General features: G+C 47.2%; 1 protein-coding gene across 1 annotated transcript; it reads right to left on the bottom strand.

Annotated features, from left to right (window-relative positions):
- On the bottom strand, positions 1-25,390 carry LOC135317488 (protein ELYS-like). The gene is made up of 25 exons (XM_064473781.1): positions 25,270-25,390; positions 23,810-24,063; positions 21,061-21,241; positions 20,066-20,273; positions 18,679-18,795; positions 17,657-17,741; positions 15,526-15,676; positions 12,954-13,086; positions 12,685-12,866; positions 12,155-12,210; positions 9,915-10,005; positions 9,738-9,827; positions 9,431-9,575; positions 8,926-8,930; positions 8,565-8,660; positions 7,705-7,798; positions 6,101-6,224; positions 5,918-5,974; positions 4,558-4,704; positions 3,619-3,806; positions 3,303-3,447; positions 3,095-3,208; positions 1,300-1,447; positions 1,083-1,214; positions 1-113 (listed from the first exon to the last, which is right to left on the bottom strand). Exons 1-25 carry the CDS (start codon positions 25,388-25,390, stop codon positions 1-3), a joined length of 3,177 nt encoding a protein of 1,058 aa, XP_064329851.1.
- Positions 25,391-25,661: the final 271 nt, after the last annotated feature.

Consider the following 25,661-nt stretch of genomic DNA (forward strand, 5'->3'; position numbering starts at 1 on the left):
CTAGTCTGGGTTTAAACCAAGTTCAAGAGCAAGGCACACCACACCGATGGCTGCTGTGGGGTGAGCCTGCTCTTGAACCACGCCAGGTGATGCACGGCCCAGGAGTGAGTGACCTGAACCAACAGGCACATCAGGCACCGTCACCTGCATTTTTCCCTCTGCCTCACGTATGGGTCACCCACACAGCTCAGTGCATTGGAAAACGCTTTTTATTTGAGGAACAGCTGTAATTCAGAAGGAACTGCAGAACATTTCTCTCCGAGCATCTCAAAGGCACTCGTTATCGTGACTGCTTTGGTGAGAACAGCATTCCTGCGATGGAAACCTGCAAGTTTTGCACAGAAGACAAAAGTACCAACAACATAAGAAACAAATGCAAACTTACTACGAGAAATTCTATTATTTCATAGCATTTTCCGACTGGCCTAGGCTAAGACGTTACAAGCATTGCCTAACAACTCACAAGAGGCTATGGGCTGGCTTCTGCCTGGAGCTTGCTTCTTCCCCACCAGAAGCTATTTATGGTTGGTTACATGGGAAGGGATGAATTGCAGCAAATAAATGGAGTGCGCTGACAACCCTGAGAGTCATCTTCCATGAGAAGGGGTTCTGATGGGGGATTAAACTACTTAGTTATCTGCGGCCTTATTTGCACGCCGGGCATGTCCTTATAGTACGATCTGCCCAAGGCCTTGGTCTTTTCTCATGGCAAAAGGACAGCAGAGAAGGGCAGTAACTGACCTTCATTGCCCTCAAGGCCAAATATACCAGAACTGGGGTTGATTTGGCCACACCACCTGTAGGAAACTCATCTGACAGCTACTGGCCTCTTTCCTGCTCTTTATCGTTCTGCCTATTTTTAAGTAAAAGAGGCAGAAACAAAGCAGAAATGTGTCAGCAAGTGGGAAGAGATCACTATTTGATCACACAATCAAGTCTAGCAAGATGTGTACACCAATAGCTTGATGGTAAACAGGGTTTTAGTTTTAGCCATCTTAAATTCTCTGAACACATTTACCATAATATAAACACATGTATTTTGCATAGCAAACATTATCATAACAGAAAAACTCTCTCTCAACTGGGTTTCTGCTCGTTTCCTACCCATAACTCTCTAACTTTGGCCAACACACGACTGCTGAAAGGTGCCCTTGGATGCACATTTCCTGCATTAGCTGGTTTTGTTACTGTCGAGTTTGGCTTTGGTCTTGCAGCTGTAAAGCACGAGGGAAAAACGATCAGCCTTGTGCAATCAAAGCGATGGTTAGTTGTGCGTTATATTCCCCCCCTAAAAATTACCTTCTCTTGGTCCGGACGAAGGCAGATGGTAAGGCTTGGCTCTCTCTACAGCCAGCTGCCTCTGACCTCTAGGAAGGGTCTTGCCGTGCTGGGCTGAGAGAGAATTTCTGGCAACTGCTCTCTGTCTCCAGCGAGGAGCACAGTCGTTCTGATGAACGAGAAGCGTAAAGCAAGAAGTTAAATGTTACAAGAAGTTCATTGCACGGAGCTGTCGGTGCTATTTCGAATTAGGGAATATGTTTCCTCTTCAGGTGCAGTAAAATACACCCCCTGCACAGAGCAGCAGCCAGTTCTGCCCATCAGCGCACACCAGCTTCACCCGGAATTTTTAGCCAAGCGGAAGGAAGACTAGAATAATAGCAGAACCTACAACTTTAAGCTAAAACCATGCCGGCACCCTGCAGAACCTCATTCTGACACGCTTGTCAGCACCCACAAGCTTCACATGGCTGACAAAATAGTGCCTTTCCCTTGTTTTTCCTGAAACGCCGCTGCCCCAGGTGACTGAATCTCCAGGGCAGCGGTGGGTTACGTTGGACAAGAGGAAGTGAGGATTAAAATGAGGAAGAGAAAGCTGCCTACACACCCCTTCCCCCGGGATGAAAGCTTTCAAACGCAGGACCTCAACCTTCCAGAACCACCCCACAAGTTTGCTTCCCTGGGAAACTATGGTTCTGGAAAGCAGCAGATGGATCACAGAACCACAACAGAAGTTCCCATAACACAGAATTTGACCTGCCTATTTTGAGACTCAGAAGTTAGGTAAGACTTTCTGTCCAAAAAGTGGTAAAACGAAAGCTGTGGAATTTCAGACCTCACGCTATAGCTTGAGGAAATAATAAAAAGAACAACCCATGATGCAAACGTTGCCTGTGGGTTGGCACCCAGAGCTGCGTGTGAGATACAGAAGATGACATACAACACACTCTTCCTTCCACAGTGACCCAAACAACTTCCAATCATCCGAACGTTCCTACATAACGTACGTGCCTGAATATCTGAATGGTAAGAGTGGCTGACAGGAAAGATACTTATTGTGCTGGTTTTGGATGAGAAGGGGTTAATTCTCCTCACCGTGGGGGGCGGCTGCCTTTCCGGCTTCCTGCGCTCTGCCGCGTGGCGGGGGGGCGGGGCTGGGAGGGGCGGGGCCATGGTGGGGCGGCTGACCCCGACTGGCCAATGGCACGTTCATTCCATACCATGTGACACCATGACCAGTATATTGAGGGTGGGCAGTGGCAGCGCAGAGGCGGCGCGGCATCGGGTCGGCGGGCGGCTGCGGCGCGTGTGGTTTGTTTCGGCGGTTCGTTCCCCCTCTCCCCTCCCTTCCCCCCTCCCGCAGGGCTTTGCGCCTCTCGTTGTTCTCCTTTACATTGCATTTCTACTGTTGTTTCTTTTAATTTTAATTATTAAACTGTTCTTATCCCACCCCACGAGCGTTACCCTTCTGATTCTCTCCCCCATCTAACAGTGGGGCAGTGAGCGAGCGACTGTGTGGGGCTGAGCTGCCGGCTAAACCACGACACTTATTTAATCCTCAGACACAAACAAACTATTTGACGTGGAGCCAACAACAGCCTGGAACACAGAATTTCCAACTTCACAGGGTCGCTTTGGAGAAGTGAAATCTTTTGTTCAACTTTTAGGTTCAGCTGTAACGAAAGGTGCAGATGCTTATTGCAAGTATTTCAAAGAAGGGTGTGATAAAGAAAGCAGGATTCTTATTGAGCACTGTTAAATCTAGTTAGTAACCCCTAAGAGAACCTTGCACACTTGGCAGAACTTTTACGCTTACCATGAGATGAACGTTCATCGCCTGGTTCAGCTGTGGGGCTGCCGTACAGTTGGCACGCTGCAGGTGCCGGACTAAAAGAATCTCATGAGTCCGTAAAAATTTCTCCAAACACTTCTATGAGAAATAACACATTTGAAAACATATATGATGACCCTGCCTCTTCTCTTGGCAAAGACGGGGTTCAGATTTTCCTCTTGCCCACACTTACTTGTTCAGAGTCTGTGAAAGGCAGCCTCAGGAAGTCTTCCACTAGTCCCATCTCCCGACAGATGTCATACATGTCTTTTAATAGCTCTTCCTCCTTTAACTGAGTGGTGTGCTCCTGCAGCAGAGCCCAAGCCTCCACCATGCACCTGCAGTTAATTTTGTGAGACGTAAAGGCATATTAATGGTATCACCAAAAAGATGCCCCCCAGATATTGTGCTCAAAGTTCAAAGGAAGTGTAGGGGATTGTGATTTCTAGTGTTTGTTCTCCACCTCTCACAGTATTTGAGTGCCAAAATGGTGGCAGATATTTCTTTACCTATTGGACAACAGCACAGTGAGGAAAAGCTGCACTTCGCTACAGCTGGAGGCCGAGAGCTTCATCACCTGCGTGTATCTGAGGGCTCGCCTATGCTCTCCTTGGCACATGAGGGACTGAAGAATTCGCACGTCTTGCCACGACACAGGTTTGGTTGCAGTTGGTTCAAGCAGCAGGGCCAGGGAGCTCTGCAGAAGGTAGAGATCAGGTTTCTTAAGATATAGAGACACACACGCGCACAACAAAACGATTCAAAAGTGTCTTCAGTAAGGGTGAATCTCTGTTGAATAAACTTAGATGGTGACTAATGAAGGGCTTGGTACCGGACAGGTAAATATAAATGCTGAAGTGTCTGCAGAAAAAAGATATTCCGTGAGCCATACAGAACAAAGGGAGTCCTTTGACAGGAGGGATTCACACCTGGCCAGGATAACCAAATCTCCGTAGGCAAACATCACCTCTCATAAAGACAAGTCATTCTCCCAGGCAAACAGGTTATATTAACATTGTGACGGGCAAAGAACAACCTTCAGCATCAGAGGGAACATGAATTAGATTGAAGAGTCACTTTGGCGGTCTTCTGTCTCAAGTCTTGCTGCCAGGATGGCAGTTTGAATAGTTAAAGTCCCCAAACCACTGCTGTTGAGAAAGTGCTCGACTGCTCTGCTGAGAACAACCTGAACAGACGGCTTTGGCAAGTCACACGTCAAGCATTAACGCTGACTTCTTCATTGTCTTAATCCATTTCCTCTCAACGTAATTAAAACCAAACTGCAGACCATCACGTATTGCTGAAGGTGCTGCTGAAGCAGCATTACAAAAAAGAAGCTTCCCATGTTTTATCACCTGGTATCAGCTAAGCACCAGGGTTTTTACATCATTTGATAGATCATAGCATTGTATTGCAATGTGTGCCCAACTAAACTGTCACATGCTTACTTCATAGTCCTTGTGGTCTAGAAGCCAAAAACCTCGAATAAGCTTAACAAGGCCCGAAGGGATGGCAAAGGCAGCTGCGAAGGAGTCGACGGAAGGTTCTGTTTTGTTCGGAAAGGGATGCGTGATGTCTAGCAGCAAGTAAATTGTCTGATATCAAGTATCTAATTAAGGCTAATAGATTTGCAAGACCAACAATTTATCACATGAAATAACATTATTACTATTGTTAATAGAATATTAATAGATAATAAAAGGAAATAAGAATATCATAGTGGTAGGACGCAGAAAATACTCATGTATTAGTCTTGCCATTTTATGCTGTTGCAACCTGAAGATAGTCAGGCCCTAACAACAAAATTGCATTCTGAATAAATAACCAGAAAGACAGACTCTCTGATTTCTCTAAGGCATTCAGAAAGGTTGCCTTTCGATATTTAAACAGTTCCGTTGGAAACACAGGCTCCCTCTTTACTCACTGGAGCCACCAGCTGGACATTCAAAACACGAGAACGGCCAATGCTTGATTATTAAAGCAAACAAATTCTACAGCTGGTTTCTTCCCTCCTTTCCAGCATATATGAAACAACTGAAATTAGGGTGTCCTTACAGCACAGCTTAGCTCTGCATGATTAAAACTGGATTTAAACCAGTATGTGGATCACTCATCGGCAGTGTCACTCTCTCTTTCTGACAGCTGTTTTGGGGGGTCTATTCTCATCAGAGAGCTCCGGGGTGCAACAGCTTTAAAGCCCCTGCTCTCTAGGCTCCCCTCTCGGGTCAGGCAACACACAACCAAAGCAACACAGTGTATTTCGGCAGCTTAAAAGTTCAGTTTCTGCCCAATGACTTTTCCCTTCTCTCTCTCTATTATTCTGTGTGCCCGCACTTGTAACAGCACAAAAGCAAGCCCTCTTAGCTGTGCTGGAAAATGGATGATTTCAGCAACATCAGGTCCTGGTACACCACTGTCAGAAATCCTTTTGCTCTGAAGCAGCACATTCTAGTGCATCGCTCGAGGAAGCAGCTGTTTGCTACAGCTGTGGGTGCTTCAAAAATGAAAAACAGTTTACATTTTGAGACAATCTAGGGGAGCTTTCTACCTTTAACATTGCTTAGTAAACCTGTTTTCTCACATCAGAAAAGACTTTGCAACAAAACATTTTAAAAATTCCTAAACAATCCACAGTACAAAGAAATCAAACAATGCTTCTGTCTGCGACTTAATTCTTAACTACACGTCTTCATCCGCAGTGCGTTTGAAGCACAAATTAGAAAATGCATCGAACGCGTAGGTGACAGACATTTCAGACCCCTGATGCGCGTATACTGGAGGTGTAACAGAAATAACTCCAAGGGATACGATTGCATGTTTGTGGCTTTCTTCAACGCCTTCTAGCAAATAGAGCTCCAGCAGTGCCTGGAATGAAAAGGTAGAAGCTTTTTAAAACTCCTCTCTTTGAGAAATCATTGGCTTTGGGGGAGGGCTGGGCTGGGGCTGGGGTTTGTGGTGGTGGTGGTTGTTTTCAGGGAACACAACACTCACCTGTAAACTAGGAGGTGGGTATTTCCCAGTTCCTCCTTCCTCTCTCTGCCACATCTCCTCAACTTGGTCTCCCAACTGGGAAACCATCCCATCGATCATCAGGCAGTCAGAGTCCCATTTGCCTCTGGAACAAAACGTAGCGAGGATTTGACAGAGGAAAACACTAATTCCAGCCTCTCGGTGTCACAGATTTCCTCCAGCCAAAACAAAACCAGCTAAAGCTCCCACGACTCCAGGAAAGGAACAAACAGACAAAGGCATGATCATGACTTGAAGTAGACTGGAAAGAAATTTCGGAGTCAGGTGAAAGGTGCTCATTAGATCCTAGTGAATTATTAAAGGAGCTCCAAATAGGAATCCAAAAAGCTCCCTTATTAAGGGGAAAGTTGCAGCGACCTTTTAGTTTTCAGTTTTTCTTTTGTGCCGCATTACTTGTAATACAAGGGCAGTGTGAGCAAAGCTACCCCAAACCTCACGCCCCCAGCGGGAGTGTTCCCACACACAGCGGTGAGACCCCAGCACGGCAATGTCAGGCTTTGGTCTCAGCACCTCGCTTTTGTTACTGAAAAACAGTCACGGTCAGAAAGCTGAGCCTGCAGCTGAATTCTGGTATCCCCTGAAGCAGCACGTTTGCGCCTCTGCACGTGCCATCACAGTGACGGAGGGCTGGCCTGTGAAACACTGCATTCCTCAGAAGCCCATCGCAGGCTCCTGCGGGCTGCGACGCCAGCCTTTCATTTCCCGAGGAGGACGAGCAGAAGCAGCACGCTGGAGGTGGTGCTTCTAAGGAGCCCGTGAGCCTGTACGAGAGTTACCTGAGAAGGACGCGCAGGAAGAGGAGCTTGAAAGCCAGCGCCTGACATAGAGCAGCTTCCACCTGGACTCCTCCTGCTGCACCTTGCTCACGGTGCCACAGCCACGGCTACTTGAGGACTTTCTTTAGGTTACAGAACAGTTGCCAAAGAAAAATCTGTTCTCACCTAACCCAAGGCGCATCACCATTATGCTCGTGAGCCAGCCCAGGAAAGGGAGCTCCCGTGAGGAAGGGGCTTTTATCCAGTAGCCAGGAGAGCGCTGGCCGTGCCAGCTGCATGTGACTCTGCCCATCTCCTTCAACGACACCGCGGTGCTTGGGAGTAGGAGATTTGGGCCAATCCCCTTATCGCCATCTATCACTGGTCATTGAGAGAGATTATTTTTGCTTTGTTTTTTGTTTTGTTTTATTTTTTTCCTAAAACACGCTTTCTTCTGTGCCCAGAACAATTGCTCTGCAAAGGCCGTGCCTTGCTGACCTGGCCGTGACTGATCCTGTCCTCACCACACGACCTTTTCCAGTGGTAACAAATGACACAGAATTGCCAATGAATTACGTGCACGTCAAAACAATGATGGTACCAACAAAGGGCACTAAGCAGAGGTATATATCAACATTTCAACACGGGAAAGGAACCTCTCTGTTCAGCAGGACACACGCATCACTCCAGTCAAGAGTGTTGCCAGCAAATGCATGAAGCGTAGCAAATACAGCTGCTGATGGAAAAGCCACTCGCTGCCGCTTCTGAATTTGCAGTGGAACTGCTCTAGAGCTTTCCTGCACGTCCTACCTTGATAAACGCTCCAGTTGCTGTCGATGACCAGCGTAGTAGCTCCGAATCAGAGGATAATTGTAGAAAGGTCTAGAGAAACGCATCTCATCACCTACAGGCAATAAATAAGAAGTAAGTTAAAGAAGTCATATCACATTTTCAACCTACAGTTTTTGACTAAAAAGACAGAAGAACACACAAGCTAAGCATCAAAAGCACAGGCCAGCCTCCGACTTTGAAAGAAGCCCAGCCTCCTTCTGCCTTTGCTAAAAGAGACCTACGACACAGGAGTCAATTCCTCCTTGTCCTAAGTGCCATTTCAAGCTTACAGGTGATGTAGCATCCAGAACATGTAGTGTCAGCTGAAGTTCACTCTAAAAAAAAACCCCCAGTTCTCAAAGGGAATGGGTTTTTAAACATGTCACGTGAACATGCGTAAGACAGTTAAGGCTGACAATAGGATTTATAACCCATCCAAATGATGAACTATTTCCAAGGTGTATTTTTTCCTCAAACAATCCCTAAAAAGTTCAAAACACGCACGTCAGGCTTTTACTGTAAAATCAAGCATTCCCGTGTTGGTGCTTTAGGAGTTACTTGTTTACAATCCAAAGATTTCAAGCTGTGGGCACGAGCAACTCCCTCCCTCAGAGGCTTAGTGCTGGTTCTGAGAAACACCCCGGAAAGAAACTGCTTCCATCATTCTACACGACGCAGTTGAAAAAACAGTGAAATCTCAATTTCAGCAGCAGAACTTCAGCATCTGCTGTCACTGAACGGGCACGACTTGGTATCGATGAAGCCTTGACAAAACCATGGGGAAGCAGGTGTTCATAGGAAGCACTGACTGCTACAGACGCGTGACAGTTTAGGCTTACCTGAGCCCTCGGGCAGGAGGCGGGACCCACAGAACCAGAGGACCACTCGTGCATACAAAGCTGCGAGGCTGGTCACCGCCAGCTTATTTGTCAAGTCTGCAAAACATGAAAAGAAGCTTAAGAGGACTGTTGGTGTGCAATTTCTTTTGTTTTTTATAAAGCTCCCCTCATTGCACTAAAGAGAAAGTAGAAAAATAACACGGTAGAAATCTTTGCCTGTGCATTTTTCACTCCGTATCACGTCCTTCTCTGAAGTAAAAGCCCACAATCACAAGCAACCCTTACAAAGAAGAAGATTCACTAAAGGTTTAATAAAAAAAAGTGAAGTTGGAACTACTAAATCCACTCATGGATAAGGCACCTGTTCTTCACGTAGCAGAGACGTTTACTCTAGCAAAGGGATTTTCTCTTTTCTCCTCAATATGCCAGGAACAAGTTCTAATAGAAACAGCTACAGAAACTCAGGCAACTCACTTTACATGTTACTTATTTAGGCTTCCTCTCTGATTTTAGTAATTGCCAATCCAATATTTGCATGCAATCACGCACTGCTAGCTGACAATCAAAGGGAGTATTTGTCACAGTGCCACATCCCGTTGCTGTAATTTCAAGCCGGGTGCTTGCACAGCTCCTTGCTGACCGCAGCCTCCCCACCCACTCGCACCAGCTCCCCAACAAACTCTTGCCCTGAACTCAACGCGCGGTAAGTGGCAGCCCCAACCCCTCCCATTTAAGCCCCTTCTCCCCGCTACATCTGACTTTCTGCCAATCAGCAAAACCAACAGAAGCTCCTCTTTCCACAATTACAGCCCCAGCATCGTTCCAAATCTTCATAAGACATACCAGAGAGTTAGAAATACTGTGACAAACCTTCTCCGGCGAGCTCTTGTGCCTCTGTTAGAAAACAGTTCAAGACTGTGCTAAGGTTGCTCAAAAGCAACTGGCGGTGCTGCAGAGCCTGTAACCTCTGCGGGTCAGTGGAGCTGCAGGAGCCGTCAAACAGCGCAACACCTTTTCAAGAACAGGTATGAAATCGTTAGCCTACAGAGCCATTGCAGAGTTTCAAAGTGCACTTCCAGATCTGCGGGCAAGACCATCTACCAGCAGATCACTGAATGAGCTCAACTGGAAAGACTGATTCTAGGTTTGCAGCATGGCTGCACTAGTACTCACATATGTCATCAAATTCGTGTTGTGTATAGATCACCCTGCTCCATGTCCAGTCAAGGGCAAACTGTAAATTAGCAGCAGAACTTGGCTGCTCTTTAAAAAGAGAGAACAAAAAAGAAATGAATCAAGAATTCCAAACGAAGAAACCATGCAACATAAAAAAAACATAACAAGTCTTACCTTTAGATGTCCAAAGCTTAATGCAGCCAGTCAGAAGCCCTACAGAACCTGTCTGGGCAGCAGCTGACAAGACCGCGTCTAACTGCTCCTCCTAAAAGTAACAGGCGAAATCAAAGGAGAATCCCACCTGCTGTCAACATCCAAACCACCAACAGTAAGTGCTTGTTTCTAACCCTACACTCACTCAGGCATCACAGGCTGGGCTGCTTGTTGCTGTGAGGAGCACATGGAATTTTTCCCCTGACACATCAACTTCCCAAAGGCTAATTCTAATCTTTATTTGCATGCCTCTGCATTATCCTCTCAATTTACTGCGTTCCAATTAACTATTCCCAGCAACGTGCCCTGCTTATACCCATGGCACATGGGGTGCAGAGAAGTTTGCCATCAGGAATGCGCGAAGGGGACAGAACAAACAGAACTCTGCAACGTTTGCATGGAAGCAGTGAAGCCAAGATCAAGCAGCTTTCCAGGCTATGAAGACATGAAGCAGTTACGACACCCCAAACATTAAGTTGTCATTTCCCAAAATGACAGAAAAGAAGTGAAACATTGATGTTCTAATAGGTTTCAGTTTTAGGCGCTTCAAACACTGTGTTCTAATGCCGTGGCGATCCTTCAGAAGGGCAAAGCACAGGCAGGCACAGACGTGCACTGTTAAGGAGTAGCTTAGTGCAGCTGGTGTTCTGGTACTTCTTCCAGGTGAAATGAACATAGAAACATAGAATCATAGAACCCTTAAGGTTGGAAAAGCCCTCCAGGATCAATGAGTGCAACTGTCAACCCAACACTACCATGTCTCCTAAATCAGGCCTCAAGTGCCATGTCTACATGTCTTTTCAATACCTCCAGGGATGGTGAGTCCCCCACCTCTCTGGGCAGCCTCTTCCAAGGCCTGACCACTCTTGCAGTGAAGGCATTTTCCCTAATATCCAACCTAAACCTCCCCTGATGCAGCTTGAAGCCGTTTCCTCTCGTTCTATCGCTAGTGACCTGGGAGAAGAGACCAACCCCCACCTCACAACAGCCTCCTGTCAGGCAGCTGCAGGGAGCGATAAGGTCTCCCCTCAGCCTCCTCTCCTCCAGGCCAAACAACCCCAGGTCCCTCAACCTCTCCTCATGAGACCTGTTCTCCAGACCCTTCCCCAGCTTTGTTGCCCTTCTTTGGACACGCACCGGCAACTCTATGTCCTTCTTGTCCCGAGGGGCCCAAGACTGAACCCTCATCAAATTGTCCTTTTTAGGGCTTTTGCTTTTTGTTTGCTTCTTTCTTTGGCTTTTTAAGCACATTCACAAGTATCTTTCCCTTCTAAATAAAATCATCACATTCAAAGCCATTTCTACACGTTCAAATACACACATCAGATTTCCATCTTTTTCTGAAAACCAGTCTCAGACAAGGAAACACACCGAGTACGACTTACGGTGGCAAACAAAACCCCAAACCAAGCTTCTTGCCCCTAATTCTGAGATTTGTCTTACTCACATTCACAAGCAATTCCTGCTCAAATCCCTAACAAGCCTCTGAATGATCTAGTCTCAATTCAGCAAAGGGTATGACAAATTTCTGCATTTCCCAATTATTCCCAACGTGGAGCTGACATCAGATCACCCAATCTGAATGGAAGAGCCTACATCAGGCTTGCAAAAGAAACAGCCTATGGGCCAGGCCAGCCTGCCAAGATGTTCATGTTAGCTACCACACTGTGCACAAGTGCGCTTTGCCCCAACGCACCCCCACAGATCTGGTGAGGAATCCAGTAGAGAGGAAGATGAGGGCAGGGAAAGACTGCTCTCCCCTTCCTACCAAGTGCTCCTCTGCCTGAAGGTTGTTCTGAGGGAACGATGCTTCCTTTTCTCCATTCTGTCCTCTTTTCCCAGCTCATCAGGGATCAAAACCCGAACTCAGGACCACGCAGGCAGTTGCACTCATTGATGAGAGAGAAGGAACAGCTTTCCCCGACTTTCTCTTCCTGCTCCTAGAGCAGCGCTCTCTTCCTTTCTAGACATTCAGTCCCTGATCGTGCTTCAACGGGAGGCAACGGTGGGTTTATACTCCCAAGAGGGGACCTCAAACATTACATTTGATAAAACTGGCAGGGTACAATTGCAGTTACGCGTGTGGATGGGCAGGAGGAGCATTAAATGGTCCCTGACACCGAAAGCAGCGCCATGGAAAGCTTAGGAAAGGTCCATCTCTTGACATTCTCCATAAAGACACAGTAAAAGCTCACCTCCTTCTGGAAGCCGCTGCACGTCACATGAACAACTCCAGAGCTCAGCAGGCACGTGCCATCTGCAGAGACAACGAACGTTGGACAACATTCCATACTCTCACCGTGATGGTAGCACCAGTTTACATTTTTGTCACAGCAACCTCTGGAAAGGTACAACTGAGTACCCGTTTTCCTCATGACATCACTTACAGCCTTTTTTAGAAAAATAATGGCTGAGTGTAGAAATTTTACCTCCGGGGCTATCGAGGTGCTGCGCTTTGAGCTTCAGCCCAGAGTCATTTCATCTGATCACCAGCACCACCTCACGGGCTGCGTTACAGAAGCACCCAACCCCCAGACCCAGCCGCCTGTCAGGCAGGTGTCACAACAGCACACACTTGGTCAGTACAACGTCATCACAGTTGGGTGGGTGCGGGGTTGGGGTGTTTCGGTTTGGTTGGGTTTTTGCGTGACAAACAGTGACCAGGAGAACCAATAAATGGCATTTGAGCTCGGTTTAAGCTTATCACTACTCAAAGCCGTGTAATACCTACCAAAATTATAGGTGCTTGGATGAAAACACAGCTCAGGTTGTGGGTAAGAAGGAGGAACTCTCCAGCTTAGGCTGCGCTCCTGCACCACAACATCCAGAAGGAGGTTTGGAGCAGTCGTGCTTGTCACAGCGTCCAGTGACCACAGTGCAAAATAGGGGCAGTCCTGAAGGGATTCTTCTGGCCTGAAAGAAAACAAGTGCAGAAGCTAAACGCCGAGTTTCCAGTGAATTATGGGGAGGGATACTGAAACCAGCTTCATAAAAACCTACCTTAGTGAGCCTGGCTTTTGAGCCTCATACCAGCAGTCAAAGTCAAATACACCCAAATAAGTAGATGGTTTTCCCTGGCCGCGTGTGTTCACTTGCCAGCTGAAGACGGAGACACTGGTGTCAGGAGATATGACTGTAAAAGACAAGACATTGTTTCTTATTGGGAGAAAATACAATCTATCTGACATTTTCAAAACATCACTTTCTATTTTGGCTTCATTCTGTTACGTCACTCATGAAACACAACACTTGACTAAGAAGAATTTTAAAAATGTACACCATAGCATCACCTCTGTGATAGGTTTCAGTCATGCTGCCCCCCTTTGCGAGTTCAACCTGTATCCGTCCTAAGACAAATCCAATACACAATTGTCAGGTAATCAAGTCTCCCATACAGTAAGAGTGCATCAAGATGGTTAGAAAAAAACAAAAACCAAAAAACAACCCACCACCCTAGGAAAACATACATTGCTGCTTTTAGAAAGCATACAAATTCTTGTCGTATACACTTGATCACTCAGCTGGCATTATTAATTTCCAGATTCGACTCGATTACGGGTGTTACGAATAGCTCCTTTCCAGCACAGTCAGAATGAAAGAACACAATTATCACACAAAACAAACACCAAAACCCAACCCCAACAAACAGGAGGTTGGAACAAAGAGTTTAACATCAAACATTGACCATGTTACACTCGGGTTCTCTCAAGAAGTGGCATGGTCTGTCGTCTCTGGGGAGAAGGCATTCTCCAGATGTGAGCAAAGTGGGGGGTGCATCCTTTACCCTGACAGAGCAGGGAACCAGGAGACAGGTCGTTTGGCAAAATGGGTCTCTGTTCTCTGCTGAGTTCATCAGGGCTGCTCAGGGAGCCTCCCACGCTTTACTGTGTGTCATCGTGAACTTCTGTGCCCTTTCACTTGTGTGAGCCGCTGAAACTGCCTTTGAAGATGTCAAGTAGTTTCATAAATCAGAAGCCAGCTTCCTTTCTAACCTCAACCCACATCCAACAGAAGCTCATGTGGGCATACAACTTGAATAGTTTCTGGATAAAAGCTAATGAGGAGCCATCAGAAAAATGACAGGCATTTTTCCATGCCTCAGACTTCATGAAAAGGGGACCGAAAGGGCTTTTTTTGTTGGTTTGGGTTTGGGTTTTTTGGTGGGTGCGCCTGTTGGTTGTTTTTGACAAGGTTTTAGAAGGCCCTCTCCTCAGAATCATGCCACAGGTGGAGAAAATCCAAAGGGGTTTTCATTAGATTTTGACACGCTGTTGTTAGAGGATGGCACCCCAAAAGAGGTGGAAGCTGCCTCTTCAGGACTAAGACAAAGCTAATAAACACAAATAGCCTAGAAAGTCACGCCAGTGTCGTCTTTGTAACAGCAGACATAAGTTAAGGCCAGTAAGAAGAGAGGGAAGGGCATTCACACACCCAAACAAAAGGCTGTGAAAGTTATCACTGCAGCCGGCTCAGAGATGTGCTCAGAGCATCACTGGATGTGCAAACCCAGAGATGCACATCTCATTATTGCAAGGTAATGAAAGACACCAGAGGAGTTTTAACTGTCGATCCGGACAAGGGAAGCCAGAAGCTATTGCTTTAAGAGCTTGTAGGTGTAGGAACCTATTAGACACAGAGAGGGCAAAGTGCACAGGCAGATCATAGACTCGTAGAATCATTTAGGTTGGAAAAGGCCCTTAAGACCATCAAGCCCAACTGTAAACCTCATACTGCCAAGCCCACCACTAAACCCTGTCCCAAAGCGCCACGTCTGCACGTCTTTTAACTCCCTCCAGGGATGGTGACGCCACCACTTCCCTGGGCAGCCTGTTCCAATGCTTCGCAACCCTTTCTGTGAAGAAATTTTCCCTAAGATCCCAAATAAACCTTGTGCTCTAGACCCTTCACCAGCTTCGCTGCCCTTCTTTGGACACACTCAGCACCTCAGTATCTTTCTCGTAGTGAGGGGCCCAAAACTGAACACAGGATTCGAGGTGCAGCCTCACCACTGCCGAGTAGGGGGGCACGATCACTGCCCTACTCCTGCTGGCCACACTATCTCTCATACAAGCCAGGATGCTGGTGGCCTTCCTGGCCACGCGGGCACGCTGCCGGCTCATCCAGGTGCTTGGGGAAGGTATCAAACAGACCTGGCCCCAGGACCGAGCCCTGGGGAACAGCACTCGTGACCGGCCGCCAGCTGGATGCAGGTGCAGGCATAGGTTGGAAGAGGGGAAAAAAGAAAGTTGAGGGAACATTCCTAAGCAATGGAGGGGATGATCCTACTGTTCAAAGACGAGAGCTGGAGGAATAAAATGACTGACAGGTGTTATAGAGGTGACCCCACCATACATCGCTACAGCATGTCAGCAAGCATTGAAGGGAAAAATAGGGTTTATTTTAACAAGTCCCACAGAACCTAAGCACCCAGTTTTTCCTTTGAAATAAGCCCAAGAAGTTAGTCTATACAGATACTGAAGACTTTCAGGCTGTGGGTATGGAACAGCATTCACTGCTTGGATGCCAAAGCCATTTAGTTTAGAACAACCAAACACGGGCATCAGGAACAAACCTTCATCAACGCTGCCTTCTCTGTCAATGCAGTTGGGAAAGATTTCTACAGCCTGACAGCTGAGTAGTTTGGCCTTGCTGCCCTGCCCTCTCAAGGGAAAGGCTCCACCCGTCAGATCCAAACTGTACTTTTCAACACAGGATGCCAAACCCTGCGGAAAAAATCACAGGCGAGAGAAAGGTCATTCTGAGAGAAAAGCAGACATTATACCTCAGTAGGAAAGAATGTCTATGTCTAATAGAACCTGCATATTGTACTGTATCTCTCCCAGGCGCTTAATCTGATGGCAAAGAGAAACTACAGCTGACAAGCAAGAGAACTGAGTGTCAAACCGTAACGGGTAAGTTTGGCCGTAAAAGCTTTGCACATTTTCAGAACTGAGCATTTCCCTCGCATTACTGGTTCTAAATGTGTTTTGCAGAATTCCTTGCACCATCCCGGTTTCTTCACAAACCTACGTATTTATCTAGAAAGAGAGATCTGAAATAATGCCATACATAGGCATGCAAAGCGCTTTGCTCCATGACTTGATCACAGAACTGATGAAGTTAGAGGAGTCACGGCCTTCCAGCAGCCAAAGCTCTCTTGCGAGGCATTATCTATAGGCACACACCGCTAGAGTGAAAGCCCATCCCTCGGGAGTAGCCATGAGAACGTCTTACTGAGTCACACTCTTCTCTCAAACCACGTCAGCTCCTGCCAGCTCCTCCTCTCACCTCCTCAGGGACTAAAGGGTGAAATATGCCTCCCTGCCTTCACCAAGTGCAGCCAACAGCAAAACAACCCGGCGGACATGGCATGCACGTGGGCAAGGCGTTTAGGGGCACGAATTCCTACAGAGTCAGCCAACTACTTTGAGACCTACAGAAACTCCAGCAGGATTGTGTGGAACCTCTGAGACCACCAATTGCTAAGCAAGCATTGACTGAAATACTGTCTTTCCAAATACAGCACTTGGTCAAATGCTCTACCCTACAACACATGGGTGTGTGGATTGTGGACAAAGAGCAGCTCTACAATTAAAAACCAACCAAACAAAACCAAAAGCTAAGCAGCTAAAAATCTCCAAAAACCTACCAGAGAATAAAAAAATTGCTTGTACCTCATTCTACCCAAGTTTCCTAAAGTTTCACAGCTCTAGAAGGAACTGGCATGAGACAATCCATTCTCGTATGACCTGATATGTTACATTTAACTCACCTACTCTGAGAACAGGCAAGCTTTCTCTTAACCATTCTAGGAAATACTACTAATAAATATCAAGGCTGTAGAGCACAGATCCTCTCCTACCGCACCTCAACAGGAAAGACATGCTCTGAATTAAGATTACTTTCCCATCAAAAAGATTTTGCAAGGGTTTCAGGCGTAACACTGAATAAAATGATACGTTCTAAAAATATGTCTTCTATCTGTTAGATAACAGAGAGGTAAGGCTAGTTCACCTCTATTTTAAACACAACCTCTTTGGAGCCACTTCTAAAAATTTACATATACTTTTTTGACCAAATCAGACCACTCTTTACTGTATTTGCGTATTTTGCTGGCTTCAAGAGCAGAGTTCGTAGGTAACGCAGCCAAAAAGTAGAAAGAGTTCTCTTTAGAGCTACGAAGTTTCAGGACCAGCACCGAAGAGACCCTGCCGGTGAGCGTCATGTGAAGTCCTGCTGACAGAGCTCAAAGGGAAAACAAGAATTTAAACCTGAAGACCGGAACAGAATAAAGCTGTACGCCCGTGTTTTAAGGAAGGGAGACAGACAGAACCTTATTCAACTCTGCAGTTTGGTTAAACAGAGCTACTCAAAGCCCTGTCTTCTCTTCCTACAGGCCATTCACTTGGTGTTTAAATGAAGAATCATTTTCTTTGTAAAAGCTGCTGCCTCTTCAGGAACTGAATTTATACGGGCTCTTTGCAGACGGCCCTGGCTGGAACACACGACACGGCGGTATGAAATTGTACGACTTCTTTTCAAAAAGTATGGACAAAGGCCGTGCCCAGGAAGACTCAGCAAAAGATTCTTTCTTTTTAAGTCATCTCTGAATTGTCATGGTCAATATTCCCCCTGCCAACTTCACTGATACTCCCTTAGGGAAAAGGACTCTTTCCATCCTTTCACAGACGTGCACGTCTTACCTCGTACATGACTTGTCCTGAAGCCAAGCGCCTCCTGTCTGCGAACGCTAACTGCAACAGATGTAAACTCACGGCATCGCCTTCACTGGAAAAGGTACAAATGGTGACATTTGGTTACAAAGCTGCTTTATAGTCCTCGTTACCCTTTCCTTAGGTCTAGGCTGAGGTTTCCTGAATAGCACTGTCTTGCTGAAAAGAAAAACAGCCCTTCCCAAAACCTAAGAATTGGTCACATTTAGCCGCTAAACCACAAAGGAGGAAATTTGGACACTAACAGCTTCTGGGGCAAAGGCTACCCATACAATCTGGAAGCTTCAAGATGTTCTATGGACTAAAAATGGTTGGGAACAGTTCTTGGCATTGAAGAGCTCGCAATCAAAACTGCTTTACAGTCAAACTGAAAAAGATTGCCACTCCATGAGCAGCCGAGCTGAGTAAATAGCTTGCTGATGCCGAGAGGGGCAGATCTTTCTCCCCTTCCCTTCCCACCAAAGCTCCAGTCCCTCCCCTGCACACACGGCACCTTCCACACCCTCCTTTCAGTCATTAGCCCAGCAGGAAACCACCGACTTGGCTGCTGAGCACCTTCCCTGCCAGCCGAGCTGAGCTGGCTCACCAAGGCTCAGGCTGGCACCAGGGAACCGGCCATGCTGTCACCTCCTCCTTTAGGGGCAGCAGGCTGGTGGATCCGCACCTTTAGTGCTCTGGAGCTGCAGCCTCCACTGCGCTCCATGGTATTTTAATACCACGGTGTGAATATCAAGCAAATCGTGAAGCAGTCATCAGGAAACAAAGGAAGCCATTTAAGAATGCCAGCACAGAAATAGAGCCACTGTCGCTTTGCTGCCTTTCAGCAGGGAGGAACTAGTAGGTCCCTCTCCATCCCTGTTACATCCTGTACAAATCGCACCGTCAGCCCCTTCCATACCGGAGAGAATCTCCTGCACGGCTAATTCAACAAAACAAATACACGTGGGTCAACTCTAGAAAAAATCAGTGGCCGATAGTAAGCTTTTATTCACCTTTCTTGCGTCGACTGAACAGCCCACAAGTAGCAACAGTTGCGAGGATCGTGCTCAGGCTCTTGAAAAGTAACGGCGCAGACAGGAATCCTTCCTCCTTCAAGCTGACAGTGGTGCCTGCAGGGTTAACAAAAACAGAAAGCAGGTGAGCCTGGTGGCCCTGCCTGTTTGTAGAAGGGGAGAAGCATCTTCTGAGCAAAGAGCCCCTGACGTGCTTCTCCTCAAGGCACAGAAGGTCACACTCCCGTCTCAAACAAGGGAGTCACGGGAGCGACTGCTTTTGATGCAACAGCCACGAGGTGAGGAAATTACTGTCCAGCACGGGCAATAACCTGGCTTTATCTCCTCCTCTGCCTGCGGAGCAGGAACATGAAAGATTCCTTCAGCTGCCAGGCAAAAGATTCTTCCTACTCTTGTCGCCTGCTTCAATATTGAACTGAAAATGCAGCCTCTCTTCTGCACAAGCTGAAAACAGCGCCAAACACCAGTAGTGTCTTGTTTCTTTACTTGGACTATCTAAAGCCTTTCTCCTCCAGACTTCTGAACCTTCCTTGCACCTTCACAATCTATTCTTGCCACCTCACTGTCCCTCCACTCTCTATTTATACAGCCAATAGTTCCCGTTGAGTCACTGCAGATTTGCTTACGTGAATCCCGATCTGAATTGGGTCAGATATTCCAGGGGGGATTGCTCTTTGGCAGAGCTGAAATCATCTCCCTAATTTCTCTGTTGCTTATCCCTTGACATGACCCTTATTCCCCCTCCAAGTGTTCCAAGCAGACTTTCATTCCCATGCATCGCTGCCTTGGCATGGGTCAGTCCCCTCTTTTGGTCGAGGCTGAAATGTGGGAGAGAATGTCTTTTCAGCCACAGATCAGCTCTTGATCCTTCATGTCTCACTCCTTTCAACCGGGACGCTTTGAAGAATATGATCACCACAATCCCATCATTAACATACTTCAGCCTTTCAATGGGTGCCCTCATTGCAGGAGCTGCTTCTGAGAAATAATGTCTACAGTCTCTTTCATTGAAACACACACAACTCCTGCTGTCACTGAATACTGCTGGTGGAACAAACTGCCTTATGGAAAGCAGCTCTCTCACACCCTAACTGCTTGACAGAACCCAGAGAAGGGAGCTTTCCGCAGTTCCTCAGCCCACGGGCACAATAAGGAGAACAATCCCAGCCCGCTGGGCAGAAGGCGGCCCACTGAATCCAGGTATGGCTCAATGGTTACTTCAGAAGGGGATTCCTAAACAGGCCAAGATTACACTCCACATTTCCCTCCCTGAAAAAGGGCTCTTTAAATTAACAGACTTCCTCCTCAAGCAGAGCCTTGAGAGCCCTGCACCTCCAGGCGTGACCAAGTGCAAAGGCCGACTTACTCCCACTGCAGAGTTTTCATATTCCACAGTGACAGGGAGCCGTTGGAAAAACCCACGGCGAGCTGGTTGCTTCTGCTGATGTAGCACAGGGTCGATATTGCTGTTCCTGAAGGACACTGTAACTGAAGGCAGAGATGTCTCCCTGCTCTGCTCACGGTTGCTCTTCCTTGTGAAACGCCAGCAGCAGCTCTAGTGACAACTGTTAGACCTGCACGCACAAAACCACACAATAAAGGAATGTGTTATGCCATTCAGGTTGCATTTGAAACACTGACGTGACAACATGTAAGATTTAATTCTACCGTCCCCGGCAAAATACCCATTGATGCAATACTTTGTCTGCTCTTCCCATTTTGTACGCATTCAGAGCACATAGGAACTCTCTGACTGGACAGGTATCCTCGCTCCTATTTCAAAACCAGGTGAAAGCGAAACCTCCATAGACAAATTCTTCCTGGGCTCTGCACATCAGCAGTTTGGGCCTCATGGTGAAGCTACTTGAAGTGACACCAGCTCCCGAGGCCACTCTTGTAAGAGCAAAAACAGCATATGCAATCCGAGTACACCAAGTACAGGTTCCGTTTGGTGAAATGCAGGGATTTTGGTAAGGCATATTTACTTTAAAAAACAAGCCTCAACTTTGCCCCAAGTCAATGAACAGAAGCAGAAGAACATTCCCAGGAAACAGGGCACGTCCGACACACCTTCCTGTCAGGCAGCTGCACCGACTCAGATGGTCAGATTCCTACCCCTCACTGGTGAGAATCACCGTGACAGAGGGACCCTGGTGGGAGGGGGTATTTGTAACCTTAGGAGGAGTATGAAGCCACTCCCATTTTTAATCCTTTCAGGGCCAGACGATGTCAAACCGCCACCTGTCATCAGCAGCCATAAACGTCTGCACAGCAGTAGCTTCAAAGTGGGATGCGTGTTGTTGATTTAAAAGACACAAGTTTTCTTACTTTTCCGTTCAAGTTTAGAAACCGCAAGCTCACCTGATGGTTCATTCTCCCTCTGACTGCAAGAGAGATCATCCAAACCAAGGTCCACCACAAGCAGATGACCAACATCTGTCGCCACCGCTGCCACGCCACAAAACCCTTGCAGAGCCCGGTGCAGGTGCCAAGGCCTCGCGCTGGCTCCTCCGGGGTTAGTTATGGGCTCTACAGCAGTTACCTACAGGAAAACTACAAGTTAGTATTTAAGCTCTTTGACGAGCTTTGATAGAAATCACTCAAAAGTGAAGCCAGAATCAGCCCATCAGAAGCAAGAAAGTAAATACAGGGTTCTCAGACTTAAAAACACAGCATTGATCCCAATTATATCCAGACAAAACAAACAAACCAACCAACCCCCAAAAATGTCCTGTACAAACATCCGTTACTGCCTTCCGTTTACGGGGTTTCCTGCAGGGATTTCGCTGAGCTCACTCCAACTGCAATGGTGCAGTCTATTATCACAGCTTACCAAGTTCCATTTTCTACTTAGAAACCATTAACTCAAAGACAACACAGAAAATGCGTTAAATGCAAGAAACTTGACCGTATTTAAGGGACTGGAGTAAGAAAGGCCAAACTCACTCTCGCTCTCCCACGGCCCCCAGCCCGTCAGCACTGGGATACAGCCCACGCCTTCTTTGCCAAACAGGTACTAGGGCAAATCTCGGCTCTCAGTCAGACGCGGCAGCGGCCAAGTTGCAGGGGAGACACACCGCTGCCACGGCAAGGGAGTATTGTTACAGAGAGCGGAAGGGAGATACCAGCTTAGGGAAAGCTACACCAGTCCTCATTTAGAATCAACAGAGCAACCAGGGAAAGCAGAAAAGTTTTCAGTGCCGAAACAGCGGCAAAAAGCCCAGCAGCTGGTTCGCCAAAAGCCAGCTCCGGCTGAGGAGAAGCGCACGCTGCTCTGTAACACGCGGAGCCGCCTGCCAGCAGCTTTAGTACAAGGCCCTGATGAAGACAGACCTTTCCGCACCTGCAGCCCCTCCCGGGACAGCCCTGACTGCTCCAGCAGAGACACCAGCACGTGAGGGCTCCTGCACTAAGGCTCCACAACAAAAGAACACGGGCTGCCCTTCAGCCTCCTTGCATAATGTCACACAGTGACACCAGGGAGCTTTACATCAACAGCAACCTGTTACACGACAACGGAACAGAGCAGTGAGCACCACAAGGAGTCCTTTTTTTTAATATATTGGGTTTTTCTCCCCAGAGGTGGGGAAAAATTGACCAAACCTCGAAGCCCCAAAGTTCTCTCCTCTCCCGTGTCAAGCACTTGCTGTGACTGCGCTGCCTGGCAATCTGCTACAGAATTTACCTTTCCCCTGGGCCACAAGAATTCTACTCCTAGAAGTGCCCGCAGTATTTGAGACAACTTTATATTGTTTCTGTCATGGTTTCAGCTGGGATAGAGTTAATGTTCTTCACTCTAGCTGGTATAGTGCTGTGCTTTGAAATTAGCATGGAAAAAAACCTGTTGAGATAACACACAGATGCTTAGGCTGTTGCTGGGCTTTGCACGCTCTCCTACACTGCTGCCAGCTCCTTCTGGGAACGAACGCAGAAATCCTGTCTCAGCTCCCTGACTCTGCATGCTGCCCTTCTGCCTCACACAAACCAGGAAGAGTGGGGAAAATACCATTCCAGAGCTCTGAAACATGCAACCGTTATAAACCAATTTAATACCATTAATATTTTCAATTCAGATTTGCTTTTACAAGTCTGAATGACTGCACGTCTATGTCAGCGCACAGCTTGCCTTTCCATCTCAAACGCTGAGATTTATCAGGACGATCAGCAAACCCACACAGCGGAGCACCAACCCAGCTCAGCTCGTTAGAAATCACCACCCCACAAATGCTCACTGCCAGCAGTCACACTGTAGCGCTACAGACAAACAAACCCCGCCTGGATTCTAGCAAGTCAAACCAAACCACGCTCTGGAAAGCTGAGTAATACGGAAGTATTTATCTGTCGCAGATTCTAAGGTGGTAAAGACAGAGGGAACCTTGATGTTCCATTACCTTAAGGTGACTCTTGTCTACACTCAGATAAGGAGCCGAGGGGAAAGGACGTCATTTGAGTTTATGGGTTAGAGAAGGCAGGGAAAATTAGCAACGTTACACCAGAGTATCCCACCGGCACAAGCACCATATGCAATAAGCAGAGGTTCAAGGGCTTCAGGCTGAAAGTCAGTCTGTAACCACCTGCCAGGTAACGCAGTGAAGCCTGTTTTTTCCCATCCTCAGTCAACAGAAAAATGTGCTTTGCTCTAAAGTCACCTGCTTGCTAGTCCGAGACTCCTGGGAATGTGCCGAAGTCAGCTACAGCACAGCCATGGAAGTCTGAGATGTTTTAAAGACAGTATTTCTGACATAATGAACCATTCAGGACATGTATGTTACCAACACTTGAAAGGCAGGGTGAGGACGAGTTCTTTGTCACTCTGGCTAAAAAAAAAAGGTAGTTTTCCAGGCCTTTTTGTCAAAGTGGAGAATGAGGTAACTACGTGCTCTACTGTAAAACCAGAAAACTTGTTTGACTCTCTCAGCAAACTCAAAGGATAACGGTACCGTTAACCCCACGATTTCACATCAAGGTGCTCTCGACTGGACACTCTGCAGTGACAGTATGATGACACAATAGAGAAAATGGACGTCCTAGCAAAGAGACGCTCCAAAGCTGCTCCTGAAACAGCGTTATGCAGCACCTGACAACGTTTCCCCCATTAAAAAGCACCTACCCTTCCTGGCAGAACTACTGCTGTAACCACGCTTGATGTTCCAAGGTCGTACAGGCAGAGAACACTTCCCTCTGCTTCTCTCAAGCCAACCAGCAGCCCCGTTCCCGTCTGCCAGGAAACCTCCTTCACCACGCGGATGGTGGGAGGCTGCTCACGGGCTCCACTGAAACGGTGTGCAGAGAGCCGCTCTCCCGTCACAGCGCTCACGACCTCCAGCTGAGGGCCACACGCCAGCCAGGCCAGCCCATCTCTCCCTGGAAGAAGAGAAAAGGCTGGCTAAAGCAAACTCCCAGGAGAGGGTTGAAAACAACGGGAAAATCACAATCACTGCCCCTTTGCTTCAACAGAAGTACCTCACAGAGCAAGAGAGGCTTACCGAATTCGGGTCGATTATTGAAAATCACCCACTGAATCCTCAACCAATGCATCGTAAAATGAACCACCTTATTATTTTGCATTTGGACTTGGCATTCCTGCACTGAAGAATTCTGCTTGTTTGGGATAAAGATTACAATAGATTGGTCTCTAGTCTTTATACCATATTCAGCTTGGTTTTGCTAGAAATCATCTAAATACATATGAGAATACAACTCCTAAAGCATAATTCAAATATGGCAAAATCTCAGCCAATTCTTTTCTAGTTGACTAACTTTGCTCGACACACGCCCACTTTGGGCAGGGATTTGGACTTCAACAAGGAATTACCTCAAAATGGGCACTGCGGGAGCCAATTTCAACTTTTACACGCGCTGATCACAGAGAGAAGTTAGCACATTTAGTTTCACTGAACTACTTCCAACACAAAGGGAGTATTAACTCAACTACTGCACTTACAGTCACACAGAGAGATTCTACATGGTCTCAGCAGAAGCCCGGACACCCAGGCAGGCCCCCGGCTCTACCTTCAGATCACCGACAAAGTCAGCTACCTCATCTGCTCAGCCGCTCTCAGCAGCTCTCCCGGGACACTCCTCTGCGTCCTGCTAAATACTCTGCAAACCCGGCTGCAGCGCCTAACAGGGCTTTCCTCTTCCTTCTGTTTTCAGTCAGGCTAGGAAAGAAAAAGCAGGGGAGGCTGCCTCTCTAACACTGTGGAAAAACTAGTTCTGCACGGGATGTTATGATGGTACCAATAAATACAGCCCAAAACCACACCAGGACTTTTTTGAAAACTGCCTTTCATTCCATTAGAAGTTGAGGAGGGCTCACTGACTTGCCCGTGTTATTTTAATAGCTCAAGACTGGCGCAGGCTGTTGTCCTTTCAAAGTTTAACTCTACTAATGTTTTAATGTTAACATTTTTCATCATTTTGTCATAGTTCATCCTTTCTGTTCTCTCAAAACCTGACGCACCTGAGCAGCACCAACCTGACACAGCTGATACTGTGACCCTGTGCCTCAGGTCACCTCCAGGCAGTAACAACTTCACAGCAAGACCCAATTTCAAGGAAAAGGCTCACCTCTGGAAAACCGCCCGCGCAGCACAGACCCTCGGGTGAGCTCATCTTCCCCAAGAGCCTGAATGGTCACCTCGGGAAACTGCAGCAGGCTGCTCGTTACCTGAGCCGCGAGGTCTCGCATTCTTCACTGTGAATAGAGAAGAAAATGCAAAAAGAGGCTCCTGACAGCCATCGACATTTTTGAGATTGACAGAACTTTCATCCCTTTGCCGTGAATAATCTCCCGGCCACCTCCTGCGGCTCTTTTCCTTAACAAAAGGGCACTCAGGACAGGTTTGGATCTCACAGCAGAGCAAAAGCAGAATCCTTTGCTTTTCTGATGCCTACGAGATCACCAACAAAAAGGCACGCAGGGGTACTGACAGGATAAACAACACGGGGAAAAAGCCCAA

The sequence above is a fragment of the Phalacrocorax carbo genome, chromosome 26 (assembly GCF_963921805.1).
Source record: "Phalacrocorax carbo chromosome 26, bPhaCar2.1, whole genome shotgun sequence".
NCBI lineage: Eukaryota > Metazoa > Chordata > Aves > Suliformes > Phalacrocoracidae > Phalacrocorax > Phalacrocorax carbo.